Source organism: Notolepis coatsorum (assembly GCF_963971535.1).
Source record: "Notolepis coatsorum genome assembly, chromosome: 8".
Classification (NCBI taxonomy): Eukaryota; Metazoa; Chordata; class Actinopteri; order Aulopiformes; family Paralepididae; genus Notolepis; species Notolepis coatsorum.
Genome location: NC_140172.1, coordinates 75,299,043 through 75,321,557, shown reverse-complemented (window position 1 = coordinate 75,321,557; position 22,515 = coordinate 75,299,043). Strand labels below are relative to the sequence as shown.

Genomic DNA, 22,515 nt, shown 5'->3' with positions numbered 1-22,515 from the left:
ATGATTTGCGCACTAATTCACACGTAATATGGCAACATGCATGCTATTCTTGCAATTACCATTCGGAGCGCGGCGGCGCTGCAGCCTACTGCGACTATTATTAGTATTACAACGCCCGGTGACCGTGCCGGCGCCTGCGGTCGGACTCGTATCAGAACACAGGATAGGATTAGATACTGTAGACAGTGTTGGATGATGATCTATCATCTAATTAAATGGATACTTTTTTTTTATCATGGAATGTGCTGTGGAAGCCCAGACCGTCCAGACGGCCGGACCTCAAAAAGTGAGTTGTCTAGTATTATGTGTTCTGTAGAACTGAAACTGATTGAATATGAGACAGGATTCAAGAGGTTTATTTGTCACATACATACATACACAAGGTCTACACAGGCTACAGGCTACATTAACGTCTGCGATCACAGTATCCTCCAACAGTCTGACTCCTCCCCCCCCCCCCCCCCCCCCCCCGGCGCAAAAAATATTATTTGGCTCACCCAAAGACCATGCTATGGTTCGCACACTGAAGTTTCCCCCCGGAGGGAGATATGGGAGGACGGACCGGATGTTAGGTTGTTGTGAAGCGAGCGTATTAGCAGGTAGCTGTGTTGTGCATTACGAGGGAACTAAACCCATATTGAGCTGGAATTAAACCACCCTATACGAATGCAACCTCTCCTCTTTCTTCCTGACATTACTGCATGACTGATCGCTACAATACGTTCATTACCACCAATTGGACAAGTATTATGCACCTGCTGAGAGAATGTTTTTTCACTGAAGACGCTGTTCTGTTCTCAACCATCATTTTCTTTGGACAATAAACCTTATAAACCACATCAGCTGCAGCATGGACATTAAACTTATTAAACAACATCCACAACTTATTTTGTTACCCGAGTATAAAAACATCTAGTAGGTGCATCGTGGCGCATTGTTCATTTATTAGTTAATGACAAGCGGCCACTATACAGCGTAGCGTCTCCAACTAACGTTATTTATTTAAATTGTTCCTGTTAATAATAATGAACATAAGTAGCATGGTAATAATACGTAGGTTATTGATCAATGAATGTATTGATAAATTAATGGTGTACAAATGATGACACCAGTAGAACTTCTGTACTACTTCTACTGTAGAAGTCATGTTATTTCCTCATTGTCCTTCCTGTGTCGCCTGCCGTCGCCTAAAAAAATAGGATCGAGGCGATTTTTAGCGAGGCGACAGAAATAGCTGCGCGACCGTCGCTTCAAAATCTCCTGCCGTGTGGGCTGTCTCATTCATAACAATGGAAGCGATAGAATTCTGTCCTCGCTTAAAAAGTCGCCTGGCAAAAATCGCCCGCCATGTGCTGACCACTTAAGAATAAAGAATAAAATAAGCCTAAGAATAAAATACGGTATGGGATATACATTTCCTATGTTATGTATATACATTCTAATATAAACTATACAGTCAAAATACAGAAATCTACAGTAAGTGTACAGTAAGTGTAATATTGAACAATGTTGTTTTAAAAGTAAAAGTCCAGGAAGATGGTAACTGTCACCCTATGCTCAGTGATGCATTGAGGCACAGTGATGTATTGTAAAGTCTGATGGCTGTCGGAATGAAGGACTTCCTGTGCCGTTCAGTGCTACTGAACGTGCTTCTTCTGTCAGCCAAGTCTGTGTATAGTGGGTGGGAGGGGTTGTCGCTGATGGCATGGAGTTTAGCAAGGCTCCTCCTCTCCGCCACTCCAGAATGCACTCTCTAGGGTGGACAAAACAGCCGACAGCACCGGGAAAACCAGAGGTGGAGATTTGTGCATTTATGTAAACAAAACTTGGTGCCACCATTGTGAGTCACTGCTCTGCTAACATGGAATATCTCATGATTAAAAGCAGACCATTCTATCAACCCAGCTATCAACAGCTACCATTGTGACTGCTACCTACATACCTCTGGACACTAACCCTAAAATAGCAATGAAGGAACTTTATATGGACATAAGCAAACAACATAACGCACACCCTGAGGCAGCCTTTATTGTTGCAGGAGATTTGAATTACTCCAACCTAAAGTCTGTTCTCCCCAAATGTACAGTATCCTGCCCCACAAGAGGAGACAGGACATTAGACCATGTTTACACCAATATAGCTGATGCATAATACATCTGTTCCCCTCCCCCACCTGGGACAATCTGACCACCTCTCTTTGTCCATGCTCCCAAAGTACACCCCACTTATGTCTGTCCTCTGGACTAGTCAGTAACAATGCCCCTGTTATGGTGATAGGGACACCGTACAGCTGTGAGTGCCGTCTTTCGGAAGAGACGCTAAACCGAGGTCCTGACTGAATCTCGTCATTAAAAGAACCCAGAACGCCTATCGCAAAGAGTAGGGGGTTCCCCGACGTTCCTGGCCAAATTCCCAATCAGGTCTCTGACATCAAGGCCACCTAATCATCCATTCCCCTTAATTGGCTGATATCAATCCCTGTCTCCTGAGCCGTTCAGCCATTGTGTAGTGTGATGTGTGCCTGGTGCCAGTGTATGGCAGCCATTGAGCCTGCATAGCCCAAGGTTGGGTGCTACCAGTGGTGGTGAAGGAGGCCATTTCCACCCTACATTGTGGGGAGTGCTTTGAGTGTCTAGAAAAGCCCTATATAAATGTAATGAATTATTATTATTATTATTATTATTATTATTATTATTATTATTATTATTATTATTATTATTATTATTATTATTATTATTATTATTATTATTATCAAATGTGTGAAGCCCTCAGTCAGAACAGTTAAAATATGGCCTGAGGGGACAGACTCTGAGCTGCAGCAGTGGTTCCAACACACAGACTGGACTATGTTTGCCACTCAGGCCACCCTGGACCGTTGTTGACCACATCAATTACAATATTGATAGTGTCACCACCCTTAAACAGATCACTGCATTCCCCAATCAGAAGCTGTTGATGAACAAAGAGGTCCATTCACTACTAAAGGAATGTGACACTGCTTTAGATCTGGTGACAAGCAGGCCTGCTGTTCAGCCAGGGCTAACCTGAATAGGGGAATCAAGTGGGCACAGTCACAAGATAAGGGTTGAAGATGGTGCCCTGCCCCGACGCATGTGGCAGGGCATCCAGGCCATCATGGATTAAAAACCCACCAACAACTCTCCCCAACCATTGACCCCTCCCTCCCTGATGATCTCAATAACTTTTATGCCCGATTTGACAGAGACAACCAGGAGGCCCCCACCAAAGCTGCCCTCCCTGCCAACCTCCAACCCCTCAATCTCTCCCCCACTGACGTGTGTACCGCACTGAGCAAGACTAATGCACGTAAGGCAGCTAGCCCTGATGGCATCCCCGGCAGAGTGCTCAGGGACTGCGCTGAGCAGCTGTCCGGGGTCTTAATTGACATCTTCAACCTGTCACTAGCCCAAATGTAGCCAAGAGTAAAGACCCTAACCCTGTATAAACACCAGTCAAGGTGTATATTTTCAGCACTAGGTTTGTTTACCAATGATTTGTGTGTTATTAGTGAAATATTAGTTTATAGAAATCTCAAGGCATCGAGTCGGAAAAAGGCGAGGATTGACGCAAGGATTTGGCGCAATATAAGTGTAGTCTTTTTTTTTTATCCACTTTTTCTCCCATTTTCTATATTTTCTCCCATCCCAATTTCGTATCATCCAATTCAACCCTCCCCTGTCACGAACGCTGTTTCTTGCCTCCCACAAGCCGGCTGCAATGTGGACTAAGTCATACATAGCACAAGTCCCCTCCGGTACTTGAGGTAACAGCAGTCGCATCTTTTCACCTGCGCAGCTCGATCTCTCAGTGGCGAGGAGTAACGCGTGGGAGGCTCACGCTGCCCCCGACACTTCCTGATTCTACTGCGCAGGCGCACCAACCGACCTGTAGGAGTCGCTGTCCACAACGCCCGATCCCCACCCATCAGTTTCCCACCCCCTAATACGGCCAATGTGTATTAGTATGAACGACCAGCTAAACTGAAAGCAATGTGGAGCGCTGGGCTCGAACAGGCAAGCCCAGCGTCTCTGCATTCGTGGCGAGCGCCTTGCCCACTACGCCACGTAGCCGCCAATATAAGTGTAGTCTTTTGAGAGAAGAGACCCAGGGCTTTCGATGGGCTTTCGAATAAAAAAAAAACTACACTTCCCAGCCTCTGTCAATCATCTGACTTCTTTTCAAGTAGTTTTTTTCCTCTTTATTTTCTGGATCATATCTCACAGGTGGAACAAACCTGAATGTTATTGCCATAAATTAGAACGCAGTTAGTTTCTCTACATTTCTGTGAACGTCTAGCAAAAGAACACGGTTGCAATCTGATGATTTTATTTTATTTACATATTTTATAAAAAAGTAACTATACTTAGATTTCATTCACGGTTTTTGCTGCAGGCCTGGTGATACAAAATCCAGATTGAACTCTGCCATTGGATTTGGCCCGATCCATATATGTGCGACTTGGCCATAATAAGGTCATTTATAGGCCTGATATTCTATATAGGGAGGTGTAGTGGTTACGTCATTTTCGTTTTTTCCTGTTCCACCCTCTGTTCCACTTAATGTATTTCCCCATTGACCATTTCTAAATCGGCTCGTTTTAGATAAATAAAGCATTAACGTTGGCATGGTGTACCTTTCTGTGCGTATTTATCCACAATCTATAGCTCAACATGAAAATATTCACAATTAATCGTAAAGGTAGCAAAATAACAACGTTTATGTTTTCGTTCGCTGGGAAACTACACTGCTATTTGGCGCTGCTGACTGACGTCACCACAGCGTAGCCTCCTGCCTGTAGTCACATTGTACGAGCTTAACAATTCGTACAATGGGAAAATAACTGACCCTGAATCTGTGGCTAGTATCTGTTTCACCCAACACTGTGATCCGGTTATCATAACCATTTATCTCTAAAGCTACAACCACGTTACCATATTTGTATTTATAATTTAAATCGTATAACGTTATTTCGCTGCATATTAAATCACTGTAAATACTAATGTAAATCATTGTTTCGTTGTACATATTGTGTATAGTTTATAACGTTATTGTTTTTTACATGACGTTAGTAGCTAGCTAGCTTGCTAGCCGGCATTCCCGAAACTCCTCTAACATGCCCCGATTTGAAATGGTTCTCTCCTCTTTGTATACTTTTGTCCTCACAAACAAAGTATTCTGCCAGGGAACTTATGGACACGACAGTAGTAGTATTTATAAGGTTTTTGAGCTTGTAACGTTGATGAAGAATGATGATGATGAAGTACGTGACGTGTAGCTAGCTAGCTTGCTAGCCGGCATGATGCATGTGCAGTGCTTGCCCCACAGGTCTGAGAAGAGGACCTGCACATTTTACTCGTTCCCGAAACTCCTCGACATGCCCCGATTTAAAATGGTTCACGACAGTAGACATAATGCTAACATCTAGTACGTTTAGCGGGGCAATGTTAACGTTAGCTATCTAGCTATGTATCAGCTTGCTGTGACATGAGGTAGGCGGCAGCTGCCTACTTAACAACAGGCTGCCTACTGGTAAATGTAGTTATTTTTTTATGACAAATTAAAAACCTTATAACTACCTTTATTTCAACCAAAAATGCTTAAACAATAATGTTAGTGGTAGAAGGGAACTCATTTTGTGCAAAAATGGAAAGCTTGCCAATGGTCATGGGGCAGAATTGTTACAATAGCCGATAATCCATTTTCCCAATGATAAATCCCTATACAGGTGGAACAACCAGTGACGTCAGACTACACCTCCCTATTCTATAATCTAGAATATAATAATTGCATGTGTCCGGATGGCAGAATTCAGTACTGTATCTACAAAACGTTCTGTTTAATCATCTGCCCTTTATTCATTTGCTTAGACACGTGATCTCAAGAAGGTGGTGAATGAGCTCAGTGGCAATTGTTCATGTCAATTGTAGCATGGTGTTATTCACTGTCAAAGATGAAAAAAGAAAAGAAGACAAAAGAAAATGTATATTCTCCTTTGGTTCATTACAGTTTACTCAAGCCTAGTAACATACACAATATTTCTGACACTGGGAATACATTCCCTGAGATCCATAGATGTTCCTAGATACCAAGAACATGGAAATGGGCTTGTAGAAGTGGAGCAATCTTCCATTTACTTTCTTTTTGTGAATTTTCAGAAAATAGGGCTAGGGTTTAAGAAGTTAAAACCACCTCCAGTGCCGAAACACTCCTCTGCCTCGAGCCTTAATAACTTCTGCCCTGTTGCACTCACCCCCATTATCAGGAAGTGCTTCGAGAGGCTGGTCCTGGCTCACCTCAAATCTGGCCTCTCACCCTCTCTGGACAGACATTGTGAGAACTGGTGCACAGAAGACGCTATCTCATCAGCGCTACACCCGCCCTCTCCCACCTGGATGAGAGCAACACCCATTGAGAATGTTGTTCATCGACTTCAGCTCAGCATTCAACACCAGCATCATCCCCTCCAAACTCATCTTCAAACCTGGTGACCTTGTGGAAACCAAGGACCTTGACATCAACCCCTCTGTCTGCAACTGGATACTAGACTTCCCAACGAACAGACCTCAGTTTGTTAGCATTGATGATCTCAACTCCTCCACCCTCACCCTAAACAATGGCGTCCCGAAAGGCTGCTTGCTGAGCCCCCTCCTCTACTCCCTCTTCACCCACGACTGTACTCCTATACATGGTACCAACACCATTATTACGTTTGCAGATGACACAACAATGAGTCTGCCTATAGGGAGGTGCAGCACCTGGTGGCATGGTGTGCCGACAACAACCTGGCCCTCAACACCAAGTAAAACAAGGAGCTAATCATGGACATCAGAAAGACCAGAGCCAGCGTACATGCCCCCGTCCACATCAATGGGATGGAGGTTGAGCGTGTCTCCAGCTTCAAATTCCTGGGAGTCCACATCTCAGAGGACCTCTCTTGGAACCTCAACACCTCAGCACTGGTCAAGAAAGCTCACCAGCGCCTCTTCTTCCAGAGGAGACTAAGGAAAGCCCACCTGTCTCCTCAGATTCTGGTGAACCTTTACCGGTGCGCCATTGAAAGCATACTCACCAACTGCATCACAGTCTGGTACGGCAACTGCACTGCCTCTGACCGGAAAGCACTGCAGAGGGTGGTGAATCCATCACAAACGGTGTCTGAGGAAGGCATGCAGCATTATCAAGGACACCTCTCACCCCTCCAGGAGACGCTACAGGAACCTCCACTCCAAGTCAAGCAGACTCAGGAACAGCTTCTTTCCCTCAGCTGTCTCTGAACTCTGTACCACGTTGAGATACAAGACTGTCTGAATGTATCCGGTGTGTCACAGTCTACATGTTGAGATACAAGATACAAGTCTGTCTGAGATACAAGACTGTCTGAGATACTAGATACAAGACTGTCTGAAGCCATCCGGTGGTCACAGCCTACATGTTGTGATACAAGATACAAGACTGTCTGAGATACAAGACTGTCTGAGATACAAGATACAAGACTGTCTGAAGCCATCCGGTGGTCACAGTCTACATGTTGATACAAGATACAAGACTGTCTGATATACAAGACTGTCTGAGATACAAGACTGTCTGAGATACAAGATTGTCTGAGATACAAGACTGTCTGAATATATCTGGTGATCACAGTCTACATGCTGAGATACAAGATACAAGACTGTCTGAAACGATCTGGCGGTCATATATAATATATTATGCATATATATATATGGATAGATATATGGATAGATAGATAGATAGATAGATAGATAGATAGATAGATAGATAGATAGATAGATAGATAGATAGATAGATAGATAGATAGATAGATAGATAGATAGATAGATAGACAGATATAGATCCTTACCCCCTAGTCCGCAACCTCTGTGTCATCCTCGACCCCACCCTCTCATTTGACCCCCATGTCCGCTCCATTGTTAAAACATCATACTTTCACCTCTGCAACATTGCCAAAATTCGTCACTGCCTCTCCCCCCCTGCTGCTGAATCCCTCATACACGCCTTCATCTCCTCCCGCCTTGACTATTGCAACTCCCTCCTCACTGGCATCACCTCCCGCTCCCTCCATAAACTGCAGATGGTCCAGAACTCAGCCGCCCGCCTCCTCACTAACACCCGGTCCCGTGAACACATCACTCCTGTCCTCCACTCTCTCCACTGGCTCCCAATCAAAGAATGCATCAACTTCAAAACACTACTCCTCACCTTCAAAGCCCTCCATAGCCTGCCCCCCCCCCCCCCCTACCTGACTGATCTCCTTCTTCCCTACCACCTGTTCCCTCCGGTCCTCCTCCACTGCCTCCCTCACTGTCCCGACATCCAAACTTAAAAACTCTACACCTTCAAATCCCGCCTCAAAACCCACCTGTACTCCCTAGCCTTCAACCCCCCCCCCCCCCCCTCCAACCTGATTGATTTGTTACTGTCGCTCTATGTTTCTGTGTTATCTCATGCTGCTTTCCCCTGTTTCCCCTGTGGTCTTATGTTCCTTTTTTTGTTTCTTTGTTTTACTATGTTATTCTGCCTACTGTCAGCGACTTTGGGTCCTTGAGAAGCGATATATAAATAACATTTATTATTATTATTATTATTATTATTATTATTATTATTATTATTATTATTATTATAGATAGATAGATAGATAGATAGATAGATAGATAGATAGACAGACAGACAGACAGACAGACAGACAGACAGACAGACAGACAGACAGACAGACAGACAGACAGACAGACAGACAGACAGACAGACAGACAGACAGACAGACAGACAGACAGACAGACAGACAGACAGACAGACAGACAGACAGACAGACAGACAGACAGACAGACAGACAGACAGACAGATAGATAGATAGATAGATAGATAGATAGATAGATAGATAGATAGATAGATAGATAGATAGATAGATAGATAGATAGATAGATAGATAGATAGATAGATAGATAGATAGATAGATAGATAGTTAGACAGACTTACCTCACAGTCTCCTCTCACACACACACTATACGGGTCTCTGTAGGAGCATGGCGTCCCATCATGCACCATTCTGTTCATAGAGACTACGTCCCTTGTCTCGTTTGACTGACAGTTGAGCTGACACCTTTCATCAACTAGAGAGAGAGAGAGAGAGAGTGACAATACATTACAGCTGACACCTATCATCAGCTAGAGAGAGAGAGAGAGAGAGAGAGAAAGAGAGAGATAGAGAGAGATAGATAGAGAGAGAGAGAGAGAGAGAGAGAGAGAGAGAGAGAGAGAGAGAGAGAGAGAGAGAGAGAGAGAGAGAGAGAGAGAGAGAGAGAGAGAGAGAGAGAGAGAGAGAGAGAGAGAGAGAAAATACAGTACAACCGACTATGCTTGCACCTCATGGTACCAAAGCACCCCAAAGGCCCTAAAACAAGGCTACAAACATCACAAAACAAACTGGTCAGACTACTGCTGGCCCTTACTCCTAAAACCCACCTCACCCCTGCACATTTTGACAACCTAGGATGGCTTAGAGTAGACGACAGAGTACAGCAACTTGCAATGGGCCTGGTCTACAAGATACACTACACCACTGGGATACCCATGCCGAAATACTTCCCAAAGGTCAGTGAATTCCACGACCACAACACCAGAGGGAGTTCCACAAATCATATTCAACCCAGTTTCGGCTCAAACAAGGGACATCTTTAGCAATTATGCCACAATAATGTGGAACGCCCCACCTACCCACAGCCGTAAAATAATGTGAATCCCTACCCTCCTTCAAAACCGCTCTCAAAGAGCACCTACGGGTGGCTGCAATTAGAAACTGGCCCCTGTAAATGTCCAAATCCCCCACCCCCCCACCAATGTACAGTCTCTTTTTACTACACAAGTCACTTTAAATATAACCCTCCGTCTACCTCAAGTCCGTTACTGAGGAACCACCTATTCAAACCGCCAACCTTGGACTCAGGTTTTTTAATCTGGCATGACAAAGGTCTGAAATTCTTTAAAAATCTATATAAAAATTATATCTTCTGTAGCTTTACTGATCTATCGACTAGGTTCAATCTCCCCGCCTCCCATCTCTTCCGTTACTTCCAAGTCAGACACTGTGCCCAATCTCTATTCCCAGGCTTTCCCCAACTGCCCCAGACGCAGACATGAGAGAGGCTCATCCAACATGACCCACTCAAAAAAAATTTATTATCTAGGATATATGATGGCCTTCTGTCTATGGAAGACACCCCCAATAATAGAATCAAAGAGGCCTGAGAGACCGAACTTGGGCTGACGTTCAATGAAAACTGGTGGGACGCTGCCTCAGACACAGTTCACTCAAGCTCAACCTGTGCACGACTCACTCTTATTCAATTCAAAGTACTATTTAGAATTCATTACTCTAAAGCTAAACTGTCACAAATATATCCTACGGTGACGGATAGGTGTGACAAATGTAATACCTCACCCTGTAACTTAACCCATATGTTTTTCACATGTCCTCTCCTGACTAACCTCTGGAAAAATTACTTTGACACGATGTCCAAAATACTCACACTCTCTGTGAATATTTCCCCACATACGCCATCTTTGGTGTTCCGGAATATTATTACTATACAATGCATCACTGTGCCTCACTGCATCACTGAGCACAGGGTGACAGTTACCATCTTCCTGGACTTTTACTTTTAAAACAACATTGTCAATATTACACTTACAGTACACTTAATGTAGATCTCTGTATTTTTTTCCTGCTGTATATTTATATTAGAATGTACATACATTACATAGGAAATGCGAATCCCGGACCGTATTTTATTTTATCTTATTATTATTTTATTCTTAGGCTTATTTTATTCTTTATTCTTAGGCAATCTTTTGTTATTCCTATTTGTGATTTGTTTGTCTACCTAAATGTTTACTGTGAGCGATTTGTAGTGCCAAATTTCCCTCGGGATGATTAAAGTATTTCTATTCTAATAGTGCAGTGCAATAAAATAGTTATTATCTACAGTACAACAATCACAAGCAACATAGTGTTTTAAAAGGCTAAGGTGAAGAGGTAAGTTTTCTTCCTGTATTGATTACTCCGAATCTGGATATAAAATCAGCTTCTCTGTTTGGTGTATTCAAACGCTAAAGTGAAGAGATATGCTTTAGCTTGCTTTTAAATATATGTAGCGTGTTAGCCTCCCCAATATCTATAGGTAGGGTGTTCCATAGTTTTGGGGCATAATTGGCAAAAGCTGCATCTACATTATGAATTGAAAATGGGGGACCCTGATGTAAACAAGACGAAAGTCTTTCTCTTGTCTGCATCCCCTTAACAATTGTGTGTATTGAGCCGTACTGTATTGGACCCATTCTGCAATCTATTAATAAACAATTCAATCAATCAATCAATCAATCAATCAATCAATCAATCAATCAATCAATCAATCAATCAATCAATCAATCAATCAATCAATCCAATCTTCTTTTGGCTGTTGTTTGCAACTTACAGTAAGCTAGCAGTGGATGATTGCAGTGTTCTGGAGGGCAAGTAGTTCACAAGATAATTGGATATATATCTTGGTCTTGTTCCATTCAGGGCTTTGTATATAAAGAGGAGAACCTTAAAGTCAATCCTAAAAGTTACCGGAAACCAGTGCAGAGTGGCCAGTACTGGACTAATGTGTTATCTTCTTTTGGTTCTTGTTAACAGTCTAGCTGCAGAGTTTTGGATGAGCTGGAGCCTGTCATTTCCAGCTCTAGGTCCACCAGCACCGGTTCCCCGCAGGGCTGCGTCCTGTCCCCACTACTGTTCTCCCTGTACACCAACAGCTGTGTCTCTCTCCACCCCTCTGTCAAACTCCTGAAATTCGCTGACGACACCACCCTGGTGGGTCTCATCTCCAGGGGGGATGAGTCGGCCTACAGGAGGGAGATCGAGAGGCTGCAGAGCTGGTGCAGCTGCAACAACCTTGAGGTCAATGCTCTAAAGACAGTGGAGATGGTAGTGGACTTCCGGAGGAAAGCAGCCCTGCCCCCTCCCATCATACTGGGAGGCACCCAGGTGGCCTCCGTGGAGTCGTGCCGATTCATAGGCATGACAATCTCCCGGGATTTGAAATGGGAGCTAAACATCACGGCCCTGCTTAACTCTTATGCCCCCCTAACGATTTTGCAGAGTTGTCACCTTAGTGCATGAAAAGATTGCATCACGTTCAAGGTCATAAAAAACTTAATTTGTAATATTTCGTTCCAATTCTTTTTTTATGAATACCACTATGAACCTAACTCAACATATGTATCAAAGATTCCAAAGATTTCCGTTTGTAGGGTTATGGTTAGTGGAGAATTATCCGACGTTTTTCCCAATATATTTATCATTATTATCCTTCATTATTATCATGTGTAACATTTATTGTATACATTTATTGCATGAGTTAATTATTATCTGGTGCCGCCTAGTGGACGCACTTTGGAGTACGTATTGCGACTCTGAGCAGGTAAGCTCTCTCTGCGCAGGCGCGTCGCGCTATTTAAGTGACACTCTCAGTCTAGACTGTAAGGTGAAAAGCCCTGTGGGCGAACTCTTGACTGGCCAATGGTACGTAGCATTATATGCGCCGTTAATATCCGCATTTCTCTTTAATTCATATATCTAGTTATTAACTAATGCTGTCTGTTTTCCTTTCCTTTGTATAGGTAAATAATCTGACTGACGTTTGACTAACGTCTGACTATAGACTGACTAACGTCTGGTTGTACGTTGCTGACTGAATGTATTAACTGACTTAATGGAAACGCTGACTACATGCCGACTACACGCTATTGACAATAGACTGGCTAACGTCAGACTGAATGAACATACAGACTAACGTCTGGCTACACTAACCAAAACCGGTTGCTAAATGGCAACTTAACTATTAACGAACTATCAACAGAGGCGACCTGGTTGAACATTACCAATACCACTTCGACCTCTACTAACATTATCCACTAATGCTTGGATGTAAGCTACTACCAACTACCAAGCTACAAGCTAAACCCCTTGTTAATTGACCACCTGGTGATTATTGTAACAGAGGATAAGTTGGATGCTGGGCTTCAAGGTCCAAATAAACGAACATTCTTATAAAGTCCGAATTGTTTCTATGGTTTGAGAAAAGTAATTTCGCCCACACCCTTCCAAGGGGGACATCTAGTTGACTCATTGACTGAGACTGCTAGATAATTGGACAATTATTTACCGCATGCGCCCGCGACGAGACGGGACGGACGGAACGCAGAAGGAGGTGCCGCGTGGGATACCCCTCAACGTCAAGGTGGAACCAGGACGGAGTGGATACACGCGACGGGGCACATTGGAGAGGACGCGGTCAGCTCAAGGGAAGTGAAACGTTGATGTTGACTGCTTACTGGGTTGGAATCGCCGTATTCCGCCCACATGCTGGTTGCTTGAAGTGGTGGAGTCGCCGAACTCCATCCAATGTGAATGCTTAATACTAGCCATTAGCCAACCAATGCTAATACTGCTAGCCACCAATGCTAACGCTGTTAGCCAAAGACTGCTAACACTGCTAGCTGCCAATGCTTAACGCTAGCCATTAGCCAACCAATGCTAAATACTGCTAGCCACCAATGCTAACGCTGTTAGCCAAAGACTGCTAACACTGCTAGCTGCCAATGCTTAACGCTAGCCATTAGCCAACCAATGCTAAATACTGCTAGCCACCAATGCTAACGCTGTTAGCCAAAGACTGCTAACACTGCTAGCTGCCAATGCTTAACGCTAGCCATTAGCCAACCAATGCTAATACTGCTAGTCACCAATGCTAACGCTGTTAGCCAAAGACTGCTAACACTGCTAGCTGCCAATGCTTAACGCTAGCCATTAGCCAACCAATGCTAATACTGCTAGCCACAAATGCTAACGCTGTTAGCCAAAGACTGCTAACACTGCTAGCTGCCAATGCTTAACGCTAGCCATTAGCCAACCAATGCTAATACTGCTAGCCACCAATGCTAACGCTGTTAGCCAAAGACTGCTAACACTGCTAGCTGCCAATGCTTAACGCTAGCCATTAGCCAACCAATGCTAATACTGCTAGCCACCAATGCTAACGCTGTTAGCCAAAGACTGCTAACCCTGTTAGCCAAAGACTGCTAACCTTACTAGCCAAAGAATGCTAACACTGCTGGCCACCAATGCTAGCTAAAGAACATTATCATTGACACCCATGCCTTGGCTGTGTTGAACCAAGCAACTACGTTGTTGCTCCAAACGCTGTGAACATTATCATTGACACCCAATGCCTTGGCTGTGTTGAACCAAGCAACTACGTTGTTGCTCCAAACGCTGTGAACATTATCATTGACACCCAATGCCTTGGCTGTGTTGAACCAAGCAACTACGTTGTTGCTCCAAATGCTGTGAACATTATCATTGACACCCAATGCCTTGGCTGTGTTGAACCAAGCAACTACGTTGTTGCTCCAAACGCTGTGAACATTATCATTGACACCCAATGCCTTGGCTGTGTTGAACCAAGCAACTACGTTGTTGCTCCAAACGCTGTGAACATTATCATTGACACCCATGCCTTGGCTGTGTTGAACCAAGCAACTACGTTGTTGCTCCAAACGCTGTGAACATTATCATTGACACCCTATGCCTTGGCTGTGTTGAACTAAGCAACTACATCGTTGCTCCAAACGCTGTGAACATTATCATTGACACCCTATGCCTTGGCTGTGTTGAACTGAGTAACTACATTGTTGCTCCAAACGCTGTGAACATTATCATTGACACCCTATGCCTTGGCTGTGTTGAACTGAGTAACTACATTGTTGCTCCAAACGCTGTGGACATTATCATTGACACCCTATGCCTTGGATGTGTTGAATGGTGTAAATACGTTGTTGCTCCAGACGCCGTAAACTATACTATGAATGGATTAACCAAGGGCTGAAACGGTGCCCACAAACTCTATCCTATTTGCTCACCCTCATTGTGGCCATTACCAGGTTTTCAGTGAGTGAAGAAGCTACGTTGATCCACTATACGGTACCAATTGTCTCCTGCTTAGAGCAGTGTCATTGTAATCACTCTGCTACACGCCAACTGTACGAACGGTGCTTCTGACTGTTAACCTCATTGTTTATTACCGCCTGCGACCAGCGACTCAGCCGCAAGAGGAGCTCCAGTTGGGGCAACGGCTGACTGGGACAAGATGGAAGGTGTGGATGTGGAAGAGCTAAAGAAGAGGCGTACTGCGGCGCAAACTGCTTTCACAAGGAGAGCCAACCAAGTAGCTGACAATGTTGACACTGCATCGCTAGCGGAGCTAGTCAACGACAAGAAAACTCTGCAAATAGAGTTTGCGAAGCTCGTTGACACGACAGGGGACTATATTGGAGCATTGGAGGAGGTCGACGGAACTGCGCATGCTACCGTGATGGCCGACGCCACAGCAAAGAAAGACGGAAGCAAGCAGAGGAAAATGACATTAGAGAAGAAGATCTTCTCGGAGGTATGGTCCCGCATCGTTCAACCAAAGTTAGGCCCCCTTGAAGCGGAGTTTAAGGAGGCCTTGGAAGAGGCAAAGAGGCTCAGCACCCAATGGGCACCCCAAGACAAGAGAGCATTGGAGAGGAACAAATTGGAGAGAAGACTCAACGCCTTCGAACAAATGATGAGAGAGTGGAGATACCTTCTCCCGACTCCCAACATATCTGAATTAGAAAAGCGGTACAGGCACTTGGACGAGGAAAGAGTAGCACTGATGGACAAGTGGTCGACCCTTCTAGAACCTAGGGGAAAGGGTGACAATGGATGTGCTTATGAGGGTGAAGAGGATAGAAGGACACGCAACATTGAAAGGGGCGGTGAGGTAACCGGCCCACTTGATATTTCAAACGATGTTTCGCAACGTGTCGCGGAGGCCAAACATTCCCCGTCCACCAACAGCAAAGGTGAAGTCCTTCACATCCACTCGTCATCCCCTCAGCTTGACAGTAGTCAAATAGAGGGCGCTTCCAAAGACTCTCCCTTACCTTTCGGGAGCCACGAGGGGGCCCCGAAAGAAACCCATCTCCAGCTTGGAGCAGAGACCACAAGAAGTCGACCTCATGAGTATACAGACAGGAGTTCGCTCCCACGGGTAAGACAACCCGGCAGCGAACCCTATCTCTACCAGAGCGCTGACCTCGCTATCATGCCTCAGTTACGAGGTGACCACGCCACGCCATCAGGCGATGAGGGCGCGACGCGGGAAGGTCTCGCTCACCACAGAGCCTACCAGGGGGCCCGACCTAAGATAAAGCTTGCCGCCATCAATCTGCCCAGATTCTGTGGCGACAGAAGGACCTATTGGCGCTGGCGGGATAATTGGGAGGACCTCCAGGCTTTGGCCGAACCATCAGGATTGCAAATTATATCACCTTCTTGACAGCGTAGAAGAGCCACTGAGAAAGAAACTCGGGCTGGATCGCTGCAGAACAGCGGACGACGTTTTCAGGCTCCTGGACAACCGTTTTGGAGACAGGAGCACAACCGCAAGTCTGATCCTCAAAGGTCTGGAAGAAGTGCCCCCAGTACGGAGTAACCAGCCTAGGCCAATGATTGACCTGGTCCAGGCAGTGGAAACCGCACTGTACGACTTAAAGGACCTTGGGATGGAGGACGTGATCAAAAATCACCTAACTGTTGCCGCCATAGAAAGAAAACTGCCTATAGGCATGCGAGAGAAGTGGATCTCCTATGAGCGTGACCCTGCGAATGGCGTCACTCCCGCAAGGTACTTTGACAGACTCTTGTCATTTCTGAAAGGACAAGAAAGGATCCTCGAGAGGCTAGCACAGTTAGAGATCGGAGCCACCCACGCTGGCGAAAGACCAACCCAGCGTGAAAGGCTGAGTGACAGGGGAGGTGATAGACGGTCATTTACAAGAACGACAGCGAGCGAAGTAAGAAGAGAGCCCCAGAGGGACTCGTGCACCATGTGTGGAGAGGAAGCACATGGGAAAAGACTGTACTTTTGCCCGGCCTTCAAGAAGGCTAAACTACTAGAGAAACGAGCCCAGGTGAAGAAAGCTGGAGCTTGCTTCAAATGCCTCGCTTATCACGGGGCCAACGGCCCATGCGAGAAAAGATTCCTCTGTAAGAAAGATGAGTGTGTCAACCATCATTTTCTCCTCTGCTCCAAGACACAGAGCAGGAACGAAACAACCAATGAGCCCGGCGCTCGTAAAGGGCTCCGAGGCCTTACGGCTGAGCAGGAGAAGGTGGTCACAGAGTTAAAATTGTCAACGCTCCAAATGGAAGCATTCAAGAAAGCCTTCACGAACAGAGCGACCTCCCAAGTGTACGCCAGCAAGAGCCTGTTGGACAAGAGTGGCATAAAAGAATACCCAGTCCTCATGATGCTCATGGACGTCACGACAAGAGGAGGAGACTGTGTTGGAGCGCTGATGGACCTCGCCTCTGACACCAACTATATCACACACAGAGCCGCCAAGAGGCTCGGGCTGGCCGGCGAACCTATCACACTGGTCGTGTACGGTGTTGGGAAGATGGCAGTCAGAGTCGATACCAAGAGGTATGTGGTGGCAATAAAAGTATGGACCCCGAAGGGGACCTTGAGAGCCCACGAAATGCTCTGCTACGGCCTTGAGGACATCGCCAAAGTAGATAGAGTGGTGGACTCCGAGAGACTGGAAAAGTTTTTCCCATGTGTCAAGCCAGGAGAATTGACCCGGCCTGATACAATTGATCTGCTCATTAGCACCCGGGAAGGTCGCCTGGCCCCACAAAGAATGGAGAGAGCCGGTGATCTGGTGCTATGGGACGGCCCACTGGGCAAAACTGTGAGCGGTGCGCATCCGGACCTCTTCGAAGAAGTAAAAATGACCACGCGTCATTCATTGACCCACTTCGCACGCTCCATGGGAACAACCATAAAGAGAAGATACAAAGACCTCACGGTAGACTTAACCAAGAGGAAAAGCATGAAAGAGGCAGTAACTGCCACAAGCAACAAGGAAGCCTTCGACTGGCTGAAATGGGACAGCATCGGAGCAGCCTGTGACCCCATCTGTGGGGGATGTCGCTGTGGTAACTGTCCTCCCGGAGGAAAGGAAATGACACTGGCTGACGAGCGGGAGCTAGAGATCATCAAGGCTGGCTTGACCTTCAAGGAGAAAGACTCGCACTGTGGGGACTCCCACTGGGATGCAAAGTACCCCTGGAAGGAACAACCAGCATCTCTCCCTAACAATCGCCGAGCAGTGGAGTCGACCTTCTTCAGGACAGAGAAACGCCTTGAGAAGGACCTTTCATGGAAAATAGCCTATACCAGGCAAATCCACAAAATGGTGGAGAGAGGAGCTGCCGTGAAACTAACTAGGTCTATGACAGTTAACTACCCTCCCACTCAGGGCATTATGGGGTAGAACACATAGTAGCATACTACAAGAACCTAGGGGTCCACAAAGACGACTTCAAACTGGAAATGGTAACAACAGATGAGGTACTCAAAAAACTGAGCGCCCTCCAACCCAACAAGGCCACTGGCCATGACAACATCCCCTCCAAATTCCTCAGAGACTCAGCAGCCGCCATCACCCCAGTCATCACACACATAATAAACCTCTCCATAAAACAGGGACACGTCCCCAAGGACTTCAAAATTGCGAGAGTGACCCCTCTGCACAAAAAAGGCAGTAAATTAGACCCAGGCAACTACCGCCCTGTTTCTATCCTTACCTCCATCTCGAAAGTCATGGAAAAAATTGTATACAAACAGGTCGAAAAATACCTTGCGGAAAAAAATCTAATCTACGAATTCCAATCTGGCTTCAGAACATCCCACTCCACTGACACATGCCTTCTCTATTTAAACGACCACATCAAACAAGAGGTGGACGCGGGCAAATACTGCGGCATGGTCATGCTGGACCTACAAAAGGCCTTCGACACTGTCAATCACACCATTCTGATTGACAAGCTAAAAGCAATTGGTTTTGATAGTCTATCAGTGAGCTGGATGCAATCCTACCTGGAGGGGAGAGAGCAGATGGTGGAGGTAAACGGTACCCTATCCCCCCCCCTCACAGTAAACTGTGGTGTTCCACAAGGAAGCATACTAGGTCCGCTACTGTTCCTAATTTATGCAAATGACATGTCATCAGCTTGTGACTGCAACTTGTTCCTGTTTGCGGACGACTCAGCCCTGCTGGTCTCTGACAAGAACAAGTTACAGGTTGAAAAAACCCTCAGCTCAGAACTAGGCAAAATCTGCATATGGCTCGCTGATAACAAACTATCATTACACATGGGCAAAACAGAGTCCATTCTCTTCGGTTCAAATAACAAACTCAGCAAGACCGACGGCTTCTCAGTTACAGTGGGTGACAATATTGTCACAAGGAAAGAAGATATTACCTACCTGGGTTCCATCCTAGAGGCAAATCTTTCCTGTGACAAAATGGCATCCAATGTAATAAAAAAAGTCAACCAACGAACTCGATTCTTGTACCGGATCTCCTCACTGGTAAACAAGAATACCCTGAAGACTCTAGCAGGAGCACTCATTCAAGGGTACTACGACTATGCTTGCACCTCATGGTACCAAAGCACCTCAAAGGCGCTAAAAACAAAATTACAAACATCTCAAAACAAACTGGTCAGACTACTGCTTGACCTTACTCCTAGAACCCACCTCACCCCTGCCCACTTTGACAACCTAGGATGGCTTAGAGTAGACGACAGAGTACAGCAACTTGCAATGGGCCTGGTCTACAAGATACACTACACGACCAAGGTACCCATGTACATGACAAAATACTTCCCAAAGGTCAGTGAATACCACGATCACAACACCAGAGGGAGCTCCACAAATCATGTTAAACCCAGATTCGGCTCAAACAAGGGACTAAACACGTTTCGCAATTATGCCACATCAATGTGGAACGCCCTACCCAAAGCTGTAAAGGAATGTGAATCACTACCCACTTTCAAAAACACTCTCAAAAAACACCTAAGGGAGACTGCAACCCGAAACTGGCCCCTGTAAATGTCCGAACACAACCCCCTCCAATGTACAGTAAATTACCAAGTATGGTCTTGTCAATAATCCAATGTACAGTGTTGTTTGTACAGTTGTACAGTATCCCCCACCCACCCCTCCTACCCAACCCCCCCCCCCCCCCTACCCAACCCCCCCCCCCCCCCCCACTCCTAACGAACCCCCCCCCCACTCCTAACCAACCCCCCCCCCCCCCCCCCACCCACCCAACCACCTCCAATGTACAGTCCCCCCCCACCCCCACCTACCCAATCCAATGTACAGTTTCCACGCCTAATGTATATACTCTTTTCTTTCTGGACTCTTTTTGTATCACAAACAGTACTGTAATTGCAAATCTGGTACGTCATAAATGTATAGATGGAGCAGTACTGTCTATCTGTATGTCATGTATGTCATATATGTTACGATGAATTGAAAATGGGGGACCCTGATGTAAACAAGACGAAAGTCTTTCTCTGGTCTGCATCCCCTTAACAATTGTATGTATTGAGCTGTACTGTACTGTACCCATTCTGCAATCTGTTAATAAAGTTTTCATTCATTCATTCATTCATGATGGACCAATGGAAAGGAGCAGTATGGTACGTGAGTCACTTGACCGCACCAAACCCACACTCCGTCACCACTCCAGTACGCATCGTCTGGGACAGTAGCCAAGAATACAGGTGTAAGCATGAACAATATCCTACTGAAAGGTCCTGATGTGCTGAACCAAATCCGTGCAGTACTCCTCAGGTTCCGAGAGGGAGAACATGCAGCCATCGGTGACATCAAAAAGATGTATAACTCAGTGTGGCTTGAAGAGGAGGAAGTTCATGTACACCGTTTTCTATGGAGAGACTCACCGCAAGACGAGATAGAGGATTACGCCATCGTCAGGGTGAACATGGGAGACAAGCCGGCCGGATGCATCGCCCAAGTCGCTATGCGAGAGACCGCATACCTCCCTCGGTTCTCCCACCTGACGGAAGAAAGATCTGTCATCGTGGACAACAGCTACGTGGACGATCTCCTCGTATCACACAATGACTCTCACAGACTGGAAAAGATCCTTAAGGGGGTCGAAGTCATCTTGAAGGCAGGCGGCTTCCACCTCAAACCCTGGGTCCAATCTGGTCACAGTGGGAGGCATGACACCCTGGAGGCCAAGCCAGAGACACTAGTTCTACCGAACCAACTTAAGGAGGAAGATAACAAGGCTTTAGGGGTCGGCTACCTTGTTCAGGAAGATAAGCTCTTCGTAATGGCGTCCATCAACTTTTCCCGGAGAAGGCAAAAGATGAGGATGGAAGCAGATCTAGCCGAAGAAAATATCATAGAGAGGACGCCTAACCCTCTGACGCGCCGAGTTCTACTCAGCCAAGTCGCAGGACTGTATGACCCGATTGGTCTCGCAACTCCACTCAAGCAGAAGGGAGTGATCCTAGTGAGAAGAGCATTCCAGGAGGCTGGAAAAATTACCAAGGACACTTGGGACCAGCCACTATCAGAGGAGCTCCGAGAGAAAGCAGTGGAGTTGTTCAAGGAATATGCTCGCCTGAGCCGCGTCACATTCCCAAAAAGTATCACGCCCGCCGGCTGGTTGGGCAAGCCATGGGGGATCACGTTCTCAGACGGGAGCTGTGATTCCTATGGCGCAGTACTATATCTACGATGGGAGACGTCTGGGGGTGCAGTTGCCCGGCTAGTGGAGTCAAAAGCGAAACTGGCCCCTCTTGATCTTAGAGGTGATCCAGTAAAGGCGGAAATCTGCGGGGCGGTGTTCGCATCCCGTCTAAAGAAGTATGTGCTCAAACATGGAAGAATCAAAATCGAAAGGTGGTTCCACTTCGTCGACAGTCAGACGGTGCTGGGAGCCATCCAAAGAGAAAGCTATGGCTTTCAGACATTCTTCGCGAATCGGGTCGGAGAGATCCAGAAGGCTGGTCCCGTCACTGATTGGTGGTGGGTACCAGGAGAACGCAATATTGCTGACCTGGTCACAAGAGGCCACTGCTCCCCAGAGCTACTCGGAAAGAATTCTGCGTGGCAGTGCGGCCCTGACTTCCTCGCCTACCCCGAAGAGGAATGGCCAATGAAATCAGCCTCAGAAGTTTCTACCGCTGCGAGAGACGCAGTAAGCAGGCTTCAAAGAAAGGCCTTCACAGTTGCTATCACAAGAGCGCAAGCAAAGACAATGCTTCCCCTTGCCAGCTCAGAGGAAGGGAAGAAACCTGCCACAAAAGAAGAATCAGATATCATTATCTCGCCAAACAGAAGCCCTGACAAACTTTGGGGCGGGGCTCTCGTAGGCCAGATAAACCCAAGGAGATACAGTTCTCTCAAGACACTCTGCAACGTCGTCGGCTTCATCCGAAGGGCACTGAAGTTCTGGGTGACAGTAAAAACCCGGAAGGCCCAAACGACGAAAGCTCGTTCGCCAACCCACACATTG

General features: G+C 46.1%; 1 protein-coding gene across 1 annotated transcript in view; it reads right to left on the bottom strand.

Moving 5' to 3' along the window:
• The window catches only part of LOC311233490 (A disintegrin and metalloproteinase with thrombospondin motifs 2-like), a 414,816-nt gene that overhangs the window by 96,943 nt on the left and 295,358 nt on the right, over positions 1 to 22,515 (bottom strand). The window contains exon 15 of the mRNA XM_084320457.1: positions 9,013 to 9,146. Coding sequence (XP_084176583.1) covers positions 9,013 to 9,146 — 134 coding nt within the window. The remainder of the gene's footprint in view (positions 1 to 9,012; positions 9,147 to 22,515) is intronic.